Genomic DNA, 21656 nt, shown 5'->3' with positions numbered 1-21656 from the left:
AACAAGGCAGATTAGGGTGTATACTGTTTACACATGATTATACAGAGAGAAACAAAGTAAACCTCACCTCCTCCTTCTTCATCATTATAAACATTTCCCTCATGTCTGTGTCAGCCTTGCCATGAACAGAGCAACCGTGGATGTAGTAGCCGAAGTGATTGTTTGACATGATGAAAACGCTGACGTTGCTCATTGAACAAAGGTCCACGAACTGACGGACCTTGTCCTCAACAAATCTCTCATAAATAAACACAAAGAATATCCACTGGATAATACCTGCAATGAACAAAATATATCATCATTCAATTAGGGGTTAAATGAAAAATGTTTTTTAGATTTGCTGACATATAATGGTAGTTATATCATCACAAATGATATGGCATCAGCAATTCGTGACAGTACAACTCCCAATATCAATAATAATAATAATAACAACAAAATAATGTGGACTTGGTACAGATCCTAATCTTCAGAAGATCTAAGTGCTTTACAATATTAGATAACACAAAAAAACATAAACAATGACAAGACTACAAAAACAGTCATCATGAAATTACAAAACAAAAACATGCTGACAATAGTTAAGGAATTGAACATTATCAAGTCTTTAAGTCTGTTCTTCAAGTAAAATTATGCAAATTTTAAGAGCACTTTTGAATAAGATTGCAGTGTCCATATGACTTCATTTTAACAGTGAGAACAAGGAAAATGTAAGTGTTCAAAGGGAAGCGTTACGTTTCTAGATGGGGTGTACACATGGGTGAGGTCAGATAGGTATACTGGACAGGAATCAGTCAATGAAATGTAGCATTGATTCTGGTTTGAACAGGTAATTAGTGAAAGTTACATAATGGGGGAGGTGTGCTCAGTTCTTCGTACTCTAATGATGATCCGAGCAGCAGTGTTTTGACCTTTTTGAAGTTTCTGTAGTAGATACTGAGACAAACCAGACAGGTGAATTGCAATAGTCTAGTCTTGAAAACTAGGGAAGCCACAAGTGTTTTAGTTGCATTAACTGAAAACAAATTGTGAAAGGAGCTGACGTGTGTCAGTTCCAGATATGCAGGCTTGCATATGTTCATTACATGTTGGTGTAATGAGAGATTACTGTCGAGGATGACACCTAGGTTTCATACTGACTGTCTAAATTTAATGTTGGTTTTGTTGATACTTATTGTTTGAGGCAAAGGATGTGAATGAGAAAGTCTTGCATGGTGATCAGGATGGTTTCAGTTTTATCATCATTCATCTGCAACTTGTTACACGTCATCCATATCATATCTTCACATCAGAAATGCACCTCTCTACACCTTGGATGGTAGACACAACTTCAGTTGGGGAGCTAGATTTGTATATTTGAATGTCATCAGCGTACAACCGGTGAGACATTGGATGTCAATCTATGACACTTGAGAGCTGCTGAGTGTACAGAATGAAGAGCCTGTTTTCCACATACTAGTACAATTTGTGTCCTGTAGACTATGTAGGTCTTGAACCATGGTAAGGCTGTATTGTGAATATCAAATACAAGCTGGAGACAGTGAAGTAATATATCATGGTCTATTGGTTCAAATACTGCAGACAAATCAAGGAGGGTGACAACCGTAATCTTTCCACAATCCCAAGCAGAGAGAAGAATATTAACTACTCTCAGAAGGGCAATTAAAGTACTAGGGCGATATACAGACTGTACAGTGCTAAAAGGATTATTTGAATTCAGATGAGATAAAAGCTCAGATAGAAAACTTTTTCTATGATATGTATAAAATGAATGATCACACACAACTTAAAATTTTTGAACTGTACAGGCCTGATCTACCATTACATACTCTGACCTTCTCCGTAAAGCAGTCAATATATTTCCACAAACATAACAAAATAGAATGGCCTGCAATGGTTGACTTGGAAAAGATGCATCAGAAATATTCTGAATGCAACCTTTTATACAAGTCTGTAAAGTACATTTAAGCCTTAGTTATTCCAATTCAGCTTCAAATACTGCAGTTCCAAACTGCATGACAGTTAATGCATACATGCCAACCCCTGATGATGAATAAGTGTAATCGAAGTGGACAAAAAGAGGAATCCAAGCAGAAAAAGAGGAATCCACATATAACATGCTAAAAATGCAACAAACAATGATTTATTTGCCCCTCTTGTCTTTTAACATCCTTTACTGCTTCAAGTTTTCATATGTAGCACTTCTCACAGTCAGCATTAGAATGGTAAAAATCCAATATTCCTTTCATAACCTGACAAAGAAGAGGAAATTTATATCTTCCAGTGATTATGTCTTTTAGCTGGGAAATAAGGTGCCACTGCACATCAACTCTATCTGCATTAAGTATATTGTCAGGTAGAATCCCAACTTTATACTTCAGGAATTCTCCTTCCAGATGATCCAAGGTAGACAAGGATGGTAATAGAAAGGGATATCTCCTGACAAAGAATCTAACACTTTTGAAGCTTTTTGACTGTCTCTCATTTACATGAGCAACTGAAGCATTTAAAAGCATTTAATCTCCATAGGGGAATTTCTGGAGATTGTAATCACAGGCTGTAGCATAATAATCTCTAACATTATCATAAAACACCTTTACAGCTAGAGTAGAATTGTGTTCTATGAATTCTCTTGCTTCTGCACCAATAGCAAGATCTTCATTATCTTTCTATTAAGAACTCGGTAAATAACACCTCTGCATTTATAACATTCATGTCCGCACTTTAGTTCTGCTGCAGATAAGTTACCTTAGTATTGGAGTTCGTAAGACGAGCTAATTTGATGTGTTTCTTTGTTTTCAAGTGTTTCTCCACATAAAATTTACCAACATGCCCAATATTAAAATCGTTTCCGCACAGACTGCAATGAGCATGATGCTGCCCTAGAATACAGGGACTCGTATCGTTGCTTAAAACAGACCTGTCATACATGTACATGTATTTTGTTATTATAAAGTACAGGATTTACCCCTGTACAACATGTAAAGACCCAGATCTACCTCTACATAATATACCATATACACCACTCCCTCGATAACTCGCGCACATCGGGGTCCAGAAACATCGACTGCACTATAAGTGAGGCGCGAGTTATCGAGGGACCTATAAAATAAGCCCAAACCAATAAAGTGATCGACGACATAAAGGAAAAATAAGGGGGGGGGGGGGGGTAGGCAGATTATAGTGTTGAATACTCACTTTATAATCGTGCTGAGATTGACTGTGAATAAATATCTCTTCATAACGGTGTACTTTATTATTTCCTCATAGGGCAACATTAATTTCAAGATAAATTACAGTATATTGAGGCGATCATCGAAAACATTATTCCACGTGGTTTCTGTTTGCTTAACACATGTACCACTTCACACATTGTGTACTACGTCACTGATTTTTATGTTGAATTTGATACATTCTAGTTTTATTGTTTGATCCAAATTAGACGTTTTTTATATACAAAAGATCGACTCTTTTCGGGAAACAGTGTCGATCGAACGATAGATAGATAGATTTGAATGTGATAGAAGTAAAATGGAAAACAAAAAAACAAGGGTTAATCAGTACTAACATATTTAATTGGTCTACAAATTTAAAACAACGTAAATTAGAACAAGTTAATACTTGCCGTTTGTGCCACGCTTGACAAATATCAAATCACTTTTTGAAAGAATCAGTTTTTTTTTTTTTTTTTTTTTTGTTACCTCTTGGTTTCTCTCCCGCCGAGCAAAATCCCTCAGATTTCTCAACTGCATGAGCTTTACGTAGTCAACATTTTGGGTCTCCAGCCACCTTATGGAAATATCAAAATATTTGATTGCTTCCTGTGCAGAGGGGGGAGGTGGTGCAACATGTGCGTCTGCATCACTTTCAACACTTGTGGTACTCCAGTTAGAATCGTCTTCTGCTGAAAATTTGTTCGTTATAGAATTAATTATTGTTTCATCTGACACGTATTCGGCTGTGGGGCAATCATTGTCAGCACAAATCCACTCCTCCATATCATCAAGAGAAACGCCCATCTCAGGACCATGAGTCTGTACGAATTTCTCCCAAACAGCCTCGGCATTAATGACATCAGTTTCACTGAAACCTTCGAAGTCACTATCATCGTCGCTGTCTCTGTTACTGTTTTGCTTTACGTCAAAGGCAGCTCCAAGACCCTTAATCCAGCACCCCAGGTCTCTTGTAATCGATTTTTTAATGCAACAAACACTACCCCAAGTTGTTGACCAAAACAAAGCCGGCATGTAATTAGGTTCTCACAGAAGTACTCACGGGTTTCGATGTGACGGTCGATTGACTCTTTTCATGTTTTCAATGAACAGAATATGTTGTGATTATAATGTTTACACTGAAACGGAATTAAAGGATTATAACGTGACTTTCACACAGGAAGACGTTTAACTGGTGTTTATTTCATTCTCTGTTGCCACCTGTTAGCATTTACCAGAAGTTTTCATTGATCGCTATTTCACCAGACTGTTTATTTACAGTATACTGACAACTATTTATCATAAAAACTTACATAATATATGATGTCTTTAAACAGAGGTCTCGCTAGGATTTTAAAACTGGGTCTTTCTGCCTCTGAATTCAATCACTAAATATCAGTACATTTTCTCACCCGGCCACCAGTCAAAGCCTTTGAACTAGCCGCCTATCTATTGCATCATGTTTCTTTTTTTTTATGTACTCTTATAAAATGGCAACATGTATGTACATCAAAGAGTTTTTCAGTCACTGAATTCTGTCGTTGTAAATATCAGCACAGTTAACTGATCAACACATTTTCCCACAAAGCAGGTGGCTGAAACAGAACCGGCAAATCTTTGAATTTTCCCACGCACCTATTACATGTGTACGGAGGACTCCTGCCTCAGTGATTTTCTGCGTCCCAGATCAAAAATTGGCGTCCAAATACGCGTAATTAAGCGTTTTCGAGATCTCTGAAATTAATTCCTATTTAGAACTTGCAAATTTCAAAATATGGATTATATTTTTACGGGCATTAATCACCATTTTCGACGATAAAACGAGCAATGTATCAAAGTTTAATTATCAATTCTTATCGTAATTTTTTCATGTTCAGTATATTTTAAAGATATTTTAGATACATTTTCTCTGGAAAAAATCGGGAGCCAAGATGGACACTGCGTTATAAGCGGGATTGCAAGTTATCCAGGCACGAGTTATCAAGGGAGCGGTGTGTGTGTATATATATGTATGTATGTATGTATGTATGTATGTATGTATGTATGTATGTATGTATGTATGTATGTATGTATGTATGTATGTATGTATGTATGTATGTATGTATGTATGTATGTATGTATGTATGTATGTATGTATGTATGTATGTATGTATGTATGTATGTATGTATGTATGTATGTATGTATGTATGTATGTATGTATGTATGTATGTATGTATGTATGTATGTATGTATGTATGTATGTATGTATGTATGTATGTATGTATGTATGTATGTATGTATGTATGTATGTATGTATGTATGTATGTATGTATGTATGTATGTATGTATGTATGTATGTATGTATGTATGTATGTATGTATGTATGTATGTATGTATGTATGTATGTATGTATGTATGTATGTATGTATGTATGTATGTATGTATGTATGTATGTATGTATGTATGTATGTATGTATGTATGTATGTATGTATGTATGTATGTATGTATGTATGTATGTATGTATGTATGTATGTATGTATGTATGTATGTATGTATGTATGTATGTATGTATGTATGTATGTATGTATGTATGTATGTATGTATGTATGTATGTATGTATGTATGTATGTATGTATGTATGTATGTATGTATGTATGTATGTATGTATGTATGTATGTATGTATGTATGTATGTATGTATGTATGTATGTATGTATGTATGTATGTATGTATGTATGTATGTATGTATGTATGTATGTATGTATGTATGTATGTATGTATGTATGTATGTATGTATGTATGTATGTATGTATGTATGTATGTATGTATGTATATATATATATATATATATATATATATATATAGTGCCATTAGATCTGGGGCAAATATTATCTGCATATGAACAGATTATAAAGAATAAAGAATGTGTCCTTAATGTGCCAATACAATAAGGGATAGAAAATCTCATAATATACAGTTTACAGATGTGTAATATAAACTGGAATTATGATGACTGCAATACTATATTACAATGCATATACAATAAATAACCAAGACACATAAACTTACCTATAACAAGGTAGACACAGACAGCTGTGCCATATCTAAAGACAGAACTGTAATCAGCTTTATAATCTGTTGCATCCTTCACCACATTCCCTAGTGGATCCTTGGTTGTCACATTTTCAAATCCCACCACAACCAGGAAGAAAACGACAGCAAAAATCTGGAAAACATTGTTAATTTTGCGGGTTGTTTGGATCTCGTTCCATTCATTTGCAACAAAGTATGTCCTCCAGATTGACACTGGGATTTCTTTTCTCTTTCCTGTCTCTGCATCTACTGAGACCGCCCCACGCGAGCGTTCCCAGTCAATCAGAAAAATGTCAGCTGTGCACTGCATGATAATCATATGAATCAGCTCCAGACACTTCAATGCAAAGGCAGCACCAAACAATCCTAGCCAGTCCGTCAAAGCTTGACCCTCTGGGTGGACCAGGAACACCACGGACTGACGCTACAAATACATAGAAACTTTCTGCATGGTTTCTTTCAGCTACTGCAACTTGCTAACAAGCAAAATTCAACAATGTTGCAGTCCCATGCACACACACATAATAGATGTCATTTTAACTAGATTGTGTTTATAAAACATGTTTTGAAAAACTCCATGGCAAAAAAAATGAATCCAAAACTGCAGACAAATTTGCAGAACTGCAATAATGGCATGAAAATCTACTTAGGTCATCTACTGATACCAATGTATATCAAATTTCATTGGTCTACCTCATGATTTTTCTTCAATCTACCTCATGATTTTTCATTGGTCTACTTCATATGATTTTTCATTGGTCTACTTCATACGATTTTTCATTGGTTTTTTTTTTAACCTCATATGACTTTTCATTGGTCTACTTCATATGATTTTCATTGGTATACCTCATGATTCTTCATTGGTCTACTTCATATGATTTTTCATTGGTATACCTCATATGACTTTTCACTGGTCTAACTCACATAATTTTTCACTGGTATACCTCATATGATTTTTCATTGGTATACCTCATATGATTTTTCATTGGTTTTTACCTCATATGACTTCTCATTGGTCTACCTCATAAGTTTTCATTGGTCTACCTTATATGATCTTTCACTGATCTACCTCATGTGACTTTTCCTAAATCGTGTTCACATATGTTTTGTTCCTAAATATGTCCAAAAGTTCAAACACTTGCCAAACAATAGATAAATTGCTGTAATGACTCTAATCTGGTCATTTATATACACATACAAATATGCATACAAATTTACATTTGTCTTTCTAAAGTGGTTTGTTATTTAATTGTTCTGACAAAGTTTCTGTCAAAAATGTCTGTGTCCAGAAAATTTAAAAATGAATATAAAAATGAACACAAGGCTCAAGTGGTCATAATATCATTCATTAGGGTATCTGCCACACATCACAAGGTGATGCCTGATAGGATGTGGAGGCGTACCCTCCCATCTGCTGGGGTGATTTAGTCACCCCCAGTTTCTTTATGAGGTCCACAGTCCCTGGCCCCTAAGAACTGAGTATAATGAAAAAAATGTAGCATGTCATCTTATGAATACCAATTCACACACGCATTGAACTGTATAGGGAAAGAAAATCATAAAGCAAATCATTGTAAATTGTCTGTTAATGTTGGTGTTATCTATCTTCTTTCCAAAACTATATACATGGGATCATTTTCTCAGCATAAAAATGTCATCTTCCATACAAACAACACTGTACCCTGGATCTCTCTCTTTGTCACTCTATCTTTATCTCTCTCTAAGCTCCTGAGGACTCAGCACTGATTTATAACCACGAAACTGACCACAGCATCATCCTTAAAGTACACACACCTCTTTGGTATTACAAGGTGATTTAATCTGTGCAAACAGCATGAGTCTGTCCTTACTACCCTGGGGTCCTGTCCCTGGAGTCATAACTTTAGAAACTACATAAAGTACCACCCAGAGGAGCTGTGGTGGCTTAGTTGCCAACTCATTAACTTGCTGGGCTTGTGATCTGAAGGTTGTGGGTTCAATTCCCACCATCTGATCAACCTAGATCCTCATTAATATCCATGGATTTTTCTTGCTCATATGGAAACTTTTGATGATACAATCACACACATTGGATCAAAATCTCCTCAAAAATAAGATCTGTCAGCCAGTCTGATGCAAGACCACCTCATTCATATGCATGGAAGTCACTCATAATCAAACTAAGAGATTTTGGTCATACAAGCTTGCATATCAGGTCCAAGCAAAATCTGATCAGAAATATGACCACTAGAGTGATCACAAGCTCAGCCAATCCGATCACTTCATAAATTAGTGTAGTTGTGACTTATAAAAGAATTCATCCAAGAAGTTAATGATATTAGCTTATATACCAAATTGGTAAAAAAAGTATGGCCACCCCAGTGTTAAAATACACAATCAAATGCACTATCACCTTATTAATATACAAGGATCTTGCTCATAACTAAAGTCATCCAATATCATCATCATCATCATTATCATCATCATCCTACATTGTACCCCTGAGAACTGAGTATAACATCTTGTTTCACTGTTACTAATCAAACTGAAATTTTGACTTTTCAAAAATTGGTAAATAAATATGGCCACCCCAGTGTTAAAATACACAATCAAATGCACTATCACCATATTAATATACAAGGATCTTGCTCATAACTAAACTCATCCAACATCATCATCATCATCATCATCATCCTACACTGTACCCCTGAGAACTGAGTATAACATCTTGTTTCACTGTTACTAATCAAACTGAAATTTTGACTTCTTCCTTCAAAGAGGTAAGCAGAATGTTTGAAAAAAGAAGCTTTAAGCTCAGAAGACAGGTCCTAATTTGATGAACATTGCCCCAAATTTGAGTGATAATTTTAATTGTTGCAGTCAAATCAGAAGCAAATTATTACTCAGTGGACATATTAAGGTCTATTACTAATAAAATTAATTGTTTTAGCCAGTATTTTTTTCTTCAATAAATGCATGAAAAAAGTCACTTCCATTATAATAATGGAAGCTGCTGCTGATTTTATTAATATATTATATTAATATAACATATTTTTAGTTTGACGTAACTGTGTCATACAACGACTTTAGGGAAGCAAAATATAAGAAAGTGTTTCAATATTTTTATCAAGTTTCACTTATTTCTTTAGTATTTTGATCACCTGACATGAAATGTGCAAAAGCTAAAGTTCAAACTATTTTTAAGTTTAAAATTTTGAACCTTTAACATCAATATCTCCCTATTTTTGTCAACTCTGCCCCATTCTGGCCAGTGTAAAGTTACTACGTCTAAATATGGCTGTTTGGTTGGTAGATCGGTATACAGATAATTAGATGGGTAGGGTAACTGTACATCAGCACATTGCTGGCTCTATAGTATTTGTTAAAATCTAAGTTCTAACAAGTCAATCATTGAATACTTGCCCCACCCCACAATGGTGAGGTCACCAAAAGTTGGTCATATAGATAGATGAATTGAAACACATACTATGTCCAACTCCTTGAAGTCAGGGGACAAAAATGAAAAAAAAAATCAATACAATAAAACTATATCTATGTTTGGAAAACATGATGCATACTCTACACTGCAAACCCCCAAAATCCAAAGAATTCCAAAACATAAAACAATACTGAGAAATTGTGATAACTGCATCAAAATCTAATCAGACCATGTACTCAATAAATAAAAGGATGCATACCAAACTTTATTGTCAGCCTCAGATTTTGCTGAACTATGATGCCAAGCAAAATTCCTACCCAACAGCTGCAACAATCATCCACTGTGGGACTGACTATGAAGATTTGAAGCTACCTAATTAGGTAGCTAAATTAAGTGATTTATGAATTAGGGTGAGCTGTGAGTTGATTGAACAAGCATTTGTAGGTCATTGTTTGCCAGGGATTGAACATCGTCTGTATAAAGTGTTTGGAGGACAAACACTAACATGAATTAATTTACCGACTTTAAATGCCTTCTACAGATCTAATCTCGATATTAATATTAAAATCCATAAGATGAATCTTTGTGTAGGACAGTGATTATTACAATTCTCATGTATCAACAAAGGTTACTAACATTTCACCCCCTATGCTCCCAAATGTCAACCAAAATTTTGAGCCTCCCTGTCTACCTCAGGCTGGTAACCAAAATTTGAGCCTCTCTCTCTCTATCTCAGGCCAGTAACCAAAACTGTGAGCCTCTCTCTCTGTCTCTATTTCAATCTGATAACCAAAATTTTGATCTTCCCTCTCTATCTCAGGTCAGTAACCAAAATTTTGAGCCTCTCTCTTTATCTCAGGCTGGTAACCAAGATTTTGAGCCTCCCTCTCTATCTCAGGAAGGTAACCAAATTTTGAACCACCCTCTCTATCTCAGACTGGTATTCACAATTTTAAGCCTCCCTCTCTATCTCAGGCTAGCAACTATGCAGCAGTCAAGGTTTATGGACCCTGTTGCTTGTAAATTCTAGGTTTGCAAAAGGTACTCAAAGTGGCAGACTCAATTCACCTTTAATTACTCAAAATGGCGATGACTCATAAACAACATTTTGGGTCTGAAAATACATATACCAACCCCCTTCTCTTTTACATGCATTTTTTAAACAGATAAACAATATGTAAACCATTACTGTCAATACACAAATCTTGTTCATTTATTTAGCATACGCTCATGTAAAGCATCTGACAAGTTAGAAAAGTCACTACTGCAATTGTGCAATATTTCGACTGCCCCATCAGAATATGAATTCAATTTGGAATATTGCACCAACAATGCTAACCAACAAAACAACGGTCATCAGTTGGCTGAACACAGAAAAATGATCTGGCATTATTCAATGATATAAAAGGAAACAGACTGAAGAAGAGGCATGAAATCTAAATATTAAAGCTAATCTAATGCAACTTTTATTAGGGAAAAAAATCAGTTTGATTCAAAGACTGGACAAGTGGAAACATTCTTGCTTGCATTTCTAAACTAATTGTGCACAGACCTCGTATACATGATAAACAAGAAAAAAAAAGAGCCCCAGGTACTCGAGTATCAGATCTGGAACTGAATCTAAGATGTACCTAATATGGAGTCAGGTACTCAAGTATACACAGCAGCAGTTGTAACTGAAAGCCCTTGAAAAAGATGAAATAACGTACCAACTTCTATCTCAGTGTTTGAACTTACCTTGAAGAAGATAAGCCAGTAGAAAGCCAATCCGAATGAAACAACAAAAAAGACATTTGACAACGATCCTGAAACGAAGAAGATGAAGTTGATGATGGATGGAAAGTCTATGGCAGGTCTTCCTGATCTCTTTGACCAAACCCAGGTCCGATATCCAGCATAGATAACTCCAAGCGTGCTGAGTGTGCCAATAGCAATCTGAAAGTTTCTCTCATAATTAGTCTGTGACATTGTGTATGTCACTTCAAAGGAAACCTGAAAAAATGGAGGAAACAGGAATAAAAATTATCATTATAAAATTGTTGTGAAATATATGAAGATTATCATATTGTTTAAAACAGTTTCAAAATGTGTATACTCTATCTTGGTAGAATATTATCTGTGACAATTTCACCAGGATTTTTTTTAATGACATTTACTAAAGACGAAACATGCACACTACTTTGCTTCTTATGGAACGTTTGGAAAATTTGATTCTGGCAAACAAACCTGCTTATTCTTTCAGCAGTGAAAGAGCTCAAAAATTCACAAAAAGAGCGCTCTAATAAAAGAATGCTTACTAAGCATTTTAAAATGCCTTTTCTACCGACAAAATGTATTATGTATGTGTGATTTATATTTTCAACGAAGCTTCAATAATTATAGTCACATTGCCACGATGTCACATTATCCTGACACCAGGCTGACCAGTTGTAACACCAACCTCTTAATGCTGATCACCAAGTTACCATTTTATAACTCTTTAGCATGACTCTGCAGGGGTTCGAACACGCGACCTCCCGCATCTGAGGCAGGCACTCTAAAATCCAAGGCATTATAATACCAAACTTAGCAAAGCATTCTGTGTTTAATAATATCTCTTGGTATGGGCCTATAATTTGGGATGGCAGGGTTCATTCGCACATTTTAAAGGAATAAATTGCTGAAATTCTGCATGATTTTGAACTAAGTCAAATTGGGTCTGGGTCCCATCTGAACTGTGTCTTATTTAAGCTCCTGTGAACCCATCAACAAATCCATGGCATATAAAATATCATGACATAGAAACATGGTAACCTGTCACTTTTTTTAATCATTAAATTGACTACATGTACTCACATCCACTGATGCTCCATTCACAGCATCAGTCCTGGTGACAGTGCTGTAATCAATCTTAAAATATGGCGGGTAGATAAGTCCTGTTGTTGTGTCATCCTGAAGACGTACAACAATCTGAATGCTTTTGGCATAGCGCACCATCGTAGCGGGAGCATTACGAAAACCATCTGAAAACACAGCAAACAAAATTCTTGCAACTCTCTGTACACTGTTTACATGACCAAAAGGGCACAATGTTATAAATGAAATATTTCCGATGGCTACTTAATGTAGGCAATCACTTTTATAAATATCATAAATAATTACTTTTTTATACTGGTACTCATGCTATGAGGCTAAGACATAAAAATATTACCTTGCTTCTCTGACATTACAAACGTGAAAATAGCTATGTAAAGCTAGGAATCATCTGAACGATGTATATTACAATGTCTAGCTGTATGTCAAAAAATTAAAATTTCAAATAAAGAAAAATGGGTGTTTTTTATTTTTTAAAACTCATTTAAGATCTATACATTCCTGTTTTTTTTTTTTTTGCAAGGATTAACCCTGTGCAAATGTGTGAAACTCTGGAGTGGAACCTTAATTGTGGCTGGATACATACACGAGAGGTTGCTGTTGAAGTGACTGATATGTAAGCTGGGACTGTTATCAAATTATCTATTTTTGTACACCATTTCCTGATGAGATTCAATCACATCTGATGCATTTATAATTTTACAATAAATTCATCCTATTATGGGGCAGCTCCACAGCTGGACATGTACAAGAAAAACACAAGGAAATCGGCAAATGTTTAACACTAACAGAATTCCTCAGAAAAATCAATGTTCAGTAAGAATTAATATTTGATCAGCATAAGATCTGTTTCAAAATTAATCTGATAACAAGAGGTTCAAGCTTGGACCTGATACTGCTCACCTGATACCCCTTGGTCTACAAGGCAAATGTAGTAATATGGCAGGTGCCTTGTGTTGAAAGACTCAAATCAGAATGATTCCCAGTTGTTTGGTTACAAATTGATGGCATCTTATATATTGTTTGCCTGTGCTTCTACTATCATTATTTTCTGCCAGACTAAAATATACATGTATGAACGTGCATCATGTTAATGCTGGGGCTCTACCAAACACATTGGATATTATTGTATGGTAGTAAAGTAAGGCACGCATGCATGCACACACATGCACATACACACAAGATTGAAACTATAGAAAAGCTGAAAATAGTTTTTCCATCTGGTTGCAAAGGAAGCCACACTATTGATAGTGGAGGCATACTTGACACAATTGTGATAGAGCATGTCACAACAAAAATTCATATCAAGCTTAATTAAAGCTGACCCAGTCGTTCTAGAGCAAATATCAAAAATAATTTTTGCCCAGTTACTAAGGAAGCCCTACCACTGCTAGTGAAGACATACCAAATAAATTTGGCATTGAGCTTATCCTAAGAAATGTTACTATTTGACTGAAATAGACTTTGCCATTCTAAGGAAGCTGAAAATAGGTGGAAACCATACCACTACTAGAAAGGCCACCATGGACACAATTTTGATAAAGCAAACTCTAAACACTTTCCTACTAATTATGATCTAATTGGTTCAGCTGTTGTAATGAAGAAGAAAATAGATTTCCAGCTGATTGTTAAAGAAGCCACCACAGACAAAATTTTAGTACAGCATATTCTGCCATGCTTAACTGAAATTGGCCCTGCTTTTTTGAGACACTGAAAATACTAATCAGGGGTCTTACTACCAGGTGAAGTGGGTGACTAAGTCACCTAAAAAAAAATGTAAACTTCACCTTCTTCTATTAGGAAAGTGAAAACAAATTTGCCCTGTGTGTTTTTCAAGGTAGAGTGAGTGACCATAGTTTCTGAGATGCTCCCTCACATTAGGCAGGTAGTTCCAGTGTTGAAGCTCAGGGCAAAATGACGGCATGCATCAAGGCATAATGGCTGGTGTTGATATTAAATGTGCCAATTAACTCATATATTCACAGACAAGTGTTTTGTTAGCTGATTGACCATTAACCATTTCCCAATTAAGTTACCAACTATCACTGCCTAACTTCCGCAAGTTCTCCTTGGATGATAAAAACATACAAACTTGTGTTTCCAAACTTTAACAATATTATGTAAATAGCGATTTGTGTTTTACGAAAAGGCATAACCAATTCACCTACCGATTCATTAATCGATTAAAAACTGCTGAAAACATTCTTTGCATTTATATATTTATTAACTCATTTATTAATTTGTTGCTTAGTTTCTTCTTATTTCTTTGCTTTTGTACCAAATAAGTTAACTTAGAAAGGTGAATATCAAACCAAGTTCAAAGTAAATTTTTGAAAATCGCTATATTAGAAAAATCATGGAATCCCATGAGGGGTTATTTACAATTTTGGTCATTTCCCCCCATATCAGATACAAACTGCAAACAAAAGTAATGTTTTTCATGTTGTTGTTGTTGTAGGTTTAAGACAGTATAACAGATGAAGAAATAACTCAGGGAAAACCCTGATAAGAACCAACAATACACCAGAATACCCACACTGGCCACATCCGAGCCTCGAACCCACTCAGACTGAGGTGAGATGGCAGTGATTGGTGAAGGCAAGTGCTTTGGACCATTCAATAACCCTTGGGCCCACCAAAAGTAATGTAGTTTTTATGTTAAAATATGCAACTGTACAGGACAAGTAACTTAAAATGATTTGGTCAAATTCTGATTTGCCTTTTTTGTGAGGTCATAAAAAAGTTTATCTACTTTTAACAGTAATGCTGTGGTGGAAAGGGTACGGTTTTACTTAAACTGAAACAACTTGCAAGTTTTTAAGTCAGTCACATCTGAGTACTGGTACACATTATGACTACCCCATGTGTCCATGCATATCAGATAGAGTCATGAATGAGATGTCTGGATTATACCATGTGGATTTAAATATGTGATCATAACTTGGCACCTACTGATATTCTCATCCCTATAACCACCCATCCACTAAGTTTGGTCCCTGTGTATATCCTAAACCCTCCAGAGACTTAAATCTTGAAAGGGGGGGGGGGACAAAACAGGGGTGCAAATGGATATGTGCGCACAATCTGTTATTGTAACTCTGACCTGCAATCATGGCTTGATTGTCCACCAGGAAGAAACGCCTGACCAGAACCCAATCCGCTGATGAACTGGCTGGAAATAGAATTTCAATAGGAACCATAAAATTCTTATTTCAACCAAACTTAAATAATATCAATTTATTTCCATTCTTGGATATCAATTGTCATGGCTTTGTGAAAAAATTACATTACTGGTGGTAACATAGATGAAATCCACATGAACATGAAGTAGGAATATATACATTCTACAAGTTGAAATCTGAACATATAAATAAATTAATACTTCAAATTTTATCCAACAACCTTCACTTTTGTGGTTTAAATGTGCCTTCTACATTCTTGTTTCCTGTCATGTTGCACACTACATGCATCAAGCAAAGTCATCATTGTTAATCTACCACAAAATTTACAGTACAAACATAGTGGATGACAGACTGTCCACTCGATTGGGTGGACGTGGATACAGTAGCAAGGTGTTAAGTGTCCACCATGAATATCAGATACCCACTAAGTCAGGTGGAACATCGACTCAATCTAATGGAATTCTGCAATGGATTTTATTGCAGCCATAGTGGGTCATAATGGCATCCCTCACTGATTTTATTGTATTCATTCCACCAGTTGACACACTAAACAAACAGATGAGAGAAATCCTGATTCTGTACACCCCATGATGGTAGGTGTCAATTTCATACCTTTATGTGTACAAACTATTGAGTGGTCTAATTTCTTGTGGCATTTAACAGTGGCCTAGCAATGGATACATAGAGATAAATGTGCATAATGTAAAAAAAAAAATTTGCAAAGTTATACATTTTTTATTATCCTCTCAGAAAAATTAATGAACTACAGCATACATCCATGCTGATCAGTTATGAGTTCTGTTATCATATATAAAGGCAGAAATGTCCATACAGTTCTGCATTAAGCAGCAACTTCAATGTTCGCTCTCAATAAATGATATTTCATAAAAGTACTTATTGGACTGGTTACTTGTTGCAGTTTCCATTTTTAAGTCCTTATTATTTCCAAAACATCCTTTAAACAAACAAAAAATGATTTAAAGATGTACACAAATAAAAAATGAAAAGCCACATAAACACGGATATTCTTGAAGATAGTTATAATTTATTATAATCATCCTTTAGATATGATCTGAAACAAGTTTATATCAAGCAAAGTTTCATTCCATTTATCAAACTAAATAAATGTCAGAGACACGTGGCTATAAACAATTTTTACAATAAAGATAACCTTTGAGACTAATAATTATAACCAGTAGTATCGCCAAACAAACCCTGTACTATTTACATTTATAGCCTACATGCACGATGAAATACAGGGGATATAATAATTTTTTCTCAAGTTTATTCGGTCAGAATAACATGCCATCGTATATTAACATAATGCAAAGCAAAATATGAGAGCTATGAATGAAAATATTCTTCTGTAGCTTCATATGCAGACTTCAAATTACATCGGTTATTTGAGAGTATGACAATATTTAAATGTATGGAATTCATCTATACTGTATTCAAGCCCACTCTATCAGTGACTGTTCATGCCATAAACAAAGTGATTTTCTGGAAAAGAATATGTTGTTAGTCACTTTTTTGCTGACTATCATCATGTGCCAATTGAGAAGCAACTTTTTACTTTGAAATTCAGCCATTTTGCTTGTTAACAACTGTCAGTCAGGAAGGCATTGAGCTTCGTTAAAACATTAACTTCTGATTGAAATTGTATTTTTTTTGCTTGTGGAAAAAAATATATTTCTGATTTATAACATGGACTAAGAAAGAAAATGAGGGTAAGTTCTGATATTTTTGTGTAAAACTGGTTCTACTGGTATAGAAAACAAGCAATATAACATTTCTATTCTCCCCAGTAATCATTCAACACGACACAATATAAGCTCCATTCCTCTAAAGACTTTCTTTTTTTAAAACAATGCATATTTCTTTGTAATTAATGTGTTTATTATATGCAAAAATGAGAGAGAGAGATTAAATTTTGATCAATGTTACATGTAGCTTTTATCCCTAACTCAGAAATAGGCATTGACCATTATGGAGTATGCATTTTTGAAATGTGTTTGGAAACTGTTCGCTATAGGATGCAGCTTCATAAAAAAAGTAGTTCTACAGTAAAAGGAAACAAGTGTCTAGTTCTTGAGAAAATAAGTTGCACGGACATGTTTATTTTGGTCACCAGTACTAAAAACTAGCATATGTCGTATCTTCAAAAGTGATGTTTATATTACATTGTGTGGGAACATGTTAAGCAAACTATTTAAAAGTTTACTGAGAGAATGAAATAACCCATCATGGCTTTTCTTGCATTTTTTATTTTAATAATGGAATTAAACCCATTAATATTTACTGTTATTTCTTTTTCCTGTTGCGTGTTTGAAAGCAGACTTTCTCCCTCTCTATCTCTCTCTCTCATAAATCTTGTATAGTTTGTGAAGCATCCAAATAGTTTTGTGAATTTTTAATTGGAAATTTATTTTTCATCCACTACAATACATATATGTCAATGCATCTTCATGGATGAACCATTGAATATTAAACAGTATTGTGTACAAATTAAAAAGAGCATTTTGTGCTGTAGCTCAGACAACAGATAAATTCCACACAATGTCCACTTTTACATATTGCTGCAACTTTCTAATTGGGGCAATAAAGCTTAATCTATGAGCCACAACATGGACAGATTAATTTCCACATTGGGAAAATAGATTTTCCTTAATCCATGATGCATATGCTATATAGCAATTGATGACTTATCAAACAAGTTCATGTACAATTAATTCTATAAAAGGAAGACTGGGGCATACCATTTGAGGTCACAATTCAAAAATAACTTCCAGCAAAATTTTAACAAGAATTCATCAAATGGCAATGTCTCACCTAATCCACTGGTGCATTATGTAAGATTTACAGAGAATCATTCAATGACAAACACTGAGCTAATGCAAAAAATTAGCACAACCAATGGAACATAAAAAGTAAGTCCATGTAACCTCCTTTTGCTTATAATGAGTATTACCATCCATAATTAATATATCCATCAAATTTCATGACTGCACATACAACAGCTCTGAGAAAGGTATATACATATAGCACACTAATGCAAACACAAGCAACAATGCCACTGCCATCATAAAAGTAAGCACTACATCTTGCCTACACTATACTGGCAAAACAAAAACAGTTCATGACAATGCCATCAATGCCACTACCATAGGAAAAATAACCACCCCTTTTGCTTTTCCAATGACATGGGCTCAACAACAAACATTGTCAAAACGTTTTAAAATGTTTAGTACAATAAAAACTCACCTCTGTTGTCCGAGTATGTATTTTTGATGTTCAGAATGTTGATGGGAATTGGCAATAACTGATCCACTCCATTTGTAGTAACCTTAAGATCTAAGGAAAAGGTTAAGGAACACAGCAACAACACAATGGATCTCAATAAAGGACTTGATGATTTTTATCTGACCTATCCATACCCAACACTTACCCACCCACCTGCCCCTTCCACAAATCTCTGATCCTGGACTCTCCTACACATGACAGATCAAACCTTTTAAAATTTTGCATAAATGTAAACCACAGTACCACAAATGGTACCATACTCACCCATCCAATGTTCAATGGTCTTCTGCGCTGATTTAAATTAAATTTTTAAATTAAATTTTAACTTATTTTAAACTTAAATATTTGCACATAAACCATTTTTCTTTTGTCATAGTCGTCTTGATATTTTAACTTTTGACTCAATAACCAATCCAAAGTTTGGTCCAAGTCTGAGATGTAGAAGAAATGTTCTTGTGTGGAAACCACTTTTCTTCTTTTGGACAGAGACCTTGACCTACTAATCCTAAAAAACACCAGTCACCTCCTTTTTCCCAAGTGAAAGCAATCCACAGTGATGACTGAGGAATGTCATGCAAAACAAATGTTACTGTATGGAAACCACATTTATTCTTTCACTCAGTGACCTTGACCTTTAACTTTACGACTCCAAATGTAACAGGATTCTTCCTTACACCGCACACAAACTGCAAAATGTTTGGTTTCTGTTGATGATGAACAACTTAAGATATTGAATGGAAACCATTTTTCTTTTTCCAGCCAGTGACCTTGACCTTTTCAGCCCCAAATCAATAGGGTTCTTCTTTACCCTAAGTGCACACCATACACAAAGTTTGATAGCTGTAAATTGGTGAGTATTTGTGCAGAAACATTTTGCTTCTTTTAGTCAGTGACCATGACCTTTGACCCCAAAATAAATAAGGTTTTTTGTGTAGAAACCATTTTCCTTCTTTAGTCAGAGTGACCTTGACCTTTGAGCTTTTGAGCCTGAACTCAACAGATTTCTTCTGTACTCCAAGTGCATGCAGTCCACAAAGTATTGCATCTGTGACAGTCTATCACTCAAGTTACTGTCCAGAAAAGAAACTGGTAAAATAGAGGGACGATATGATAAATCAATCCCTCTGGCCTTATACATGTAGTTGGCATATCACAAATGGGTCTAATGAAGGAAACAAGATTTTCAAAATGCATAAAACAGCTGAGTCCATGTCAACATTTAGCCTTAAATTCATATGTGATCAGCATGGTTCATACCATTTTGTAAGAAATTAGACTGGACCATACCAGTACAAAACAATTAAAAAATTGAAGAAATTATATCTGTATATTATGTGCTTAATTTGAGCCAAAAAAATTTCTGCTTTGAAGTAACTTCTTTTCACTGCTCTTCAAAATCGTTCCTAAACTGACCTACGAACTGACCTGCAAATATCCAACTTGGAATTGAGAGTGAGACTTGTTAAATGAATGGCGAACCCACTCAGCAAGCTGTCTCTGATGCATCAGCATGTACAATTTTCAACTTTCCCCAAGCAATTAGACAAGGAACTTTTACTGCCCAGTTTAGCATCATCATTCAAAGGATACAGAGATCAAAGAACTCAAGAGGGTACTTTGTGGTGTCCCAGAGGTCAAGTGCAGAAATCGTGCACTGAAAAGTGAAAGAAAAAAGGAAAACATAACAATCTTTATACTAATGTTTTTGTCTGTCAATCTACAACTTACATAACAAGTTTGTATGTTAGATTAATCAAAGTGCAATCTGACAACTTGAACAACAGACAATAGACCCCAGCTCTGCTGAAAATATTGTTAACTTAATTGATGATAAATATGGATGACCCATGACATAAATTAAACAGAAATAAATTTAGGCAATAAAAAAATGTTTTTGTTTTATTGGTGGTGGTGGGGTAAATATAATTTAAATTTAGAAAAAATATCTAATACTTAACTGCTACAGTTGCATTGCTTTCCTTCCTGAGGACAACTAGTACCCTTCCCAAGCTGATCATTTCCTCCTCCAATCTGCACTGAAGGGTCAGAATAAAAAAGAATGTGATCCCAGTCTGATTCCTTAGTCATAGCCAACATACAGCATGCCATCGGGGCCCCAAGTGGTCGAGTGGACTAAAGCGCTCTCAGTTACAGATCACTGCCATCTCACCTCTGTCTGCGTGGGTACGAGTCATGGATTCAGCCAATGTGGATATGTGAGAAAGCTTGCCAGTAGTTTCTCGTGGGTCGGTGGTTCTTTCTGGGGGTTTTCCCAGGTTCTTCCTCCACCATAAATACTGGCTGCCATGTATAGCCTATTGTGTGCTGAAAATGGCGTTAAACCCTACAACAACAACAACAACAACAGCATGCCATCCTCTTTTGACTTGGACTTGCTTCTATTGCATTGCTGAATTTAGTAATTAGGAGGGAGGCTGCTGACCTTAATAAATATGACTTACAAAACAAATGTGCTTACCAATACAGTAGAAGTGTTCACTACTACAAGTTGGTAGAAAGCTTATCCACCTGTTGGGCCATCACTATCATTATAGTGCCACACAATGCACCTGTTGGGCAATCACTATAAGGCCACACAATCCACCTGCTAGGCCATC

The 21656-nt window shown here is 35.3% G+C and overlaps 1 protein-coding gene across 1 annotated transcript in view; it reads right to left on the bottom strand.

Annotated features, from left to right (window-relative positions):
* Nucleotides 1–21656, bottom strand: part of LOC149782696 (meckelin-like) — a 95406-nt gene that overhangs the window by 23006 nt on the left and 50744 nt on the right. Inside the window, exons 10-16 of the mRNA XM_089934190.1 lie at nucleotides 20629–20692; nucleotides 19000–19089; nucleotides 15660–15728; nucleotides 12539–12705; nucleotides 11441–11695; nucleotides 6262–6709; nucleotides 68–276 (exon numbers count right to left, since the gene is read on the bottom strand). Coding sequence (XP_089790316.1) covers nucleotides 68–276; nucleotides 6262–6709; nucleotides 11441–11695; nucleotides 12539–12705; nucleotides 15660–15728; nucleotides 19000–19089; nucleotides 20629–20692 — 1302 coding nt within the window. The remainder of the gene's footprint in view (nucleotides 1–67; nucleotides 277–6261; nucleotides 6710–11440; nucleotides 11696–12538; nucleotides 12706–15659; nucleotides 15729–18999; nucleotides 19090–20628; nucleotides 20693–21656) is intronic.

The sequence above is a fragment of the Sinohyriopsis cumingii genome, chromosome 15 (genome assembly GCF_028554795.1).
Source record: "Sinohyriopsis cumingii isolate HCF-2022 chromosome 15, ASM2855479v2, whole genome shotgun sequence".
Lineage (NCBI taxonomy): Eukaryota > Metazoa > Mollusca > Bivalvia > Unionida > Unionidae > Sinohyriopsis > Sinohyriopsis cumingii.
Note: the sequence above shows the minus strand (reverse complement) of the source record. Positions and strands in the feature narration are given on the sequence as shown.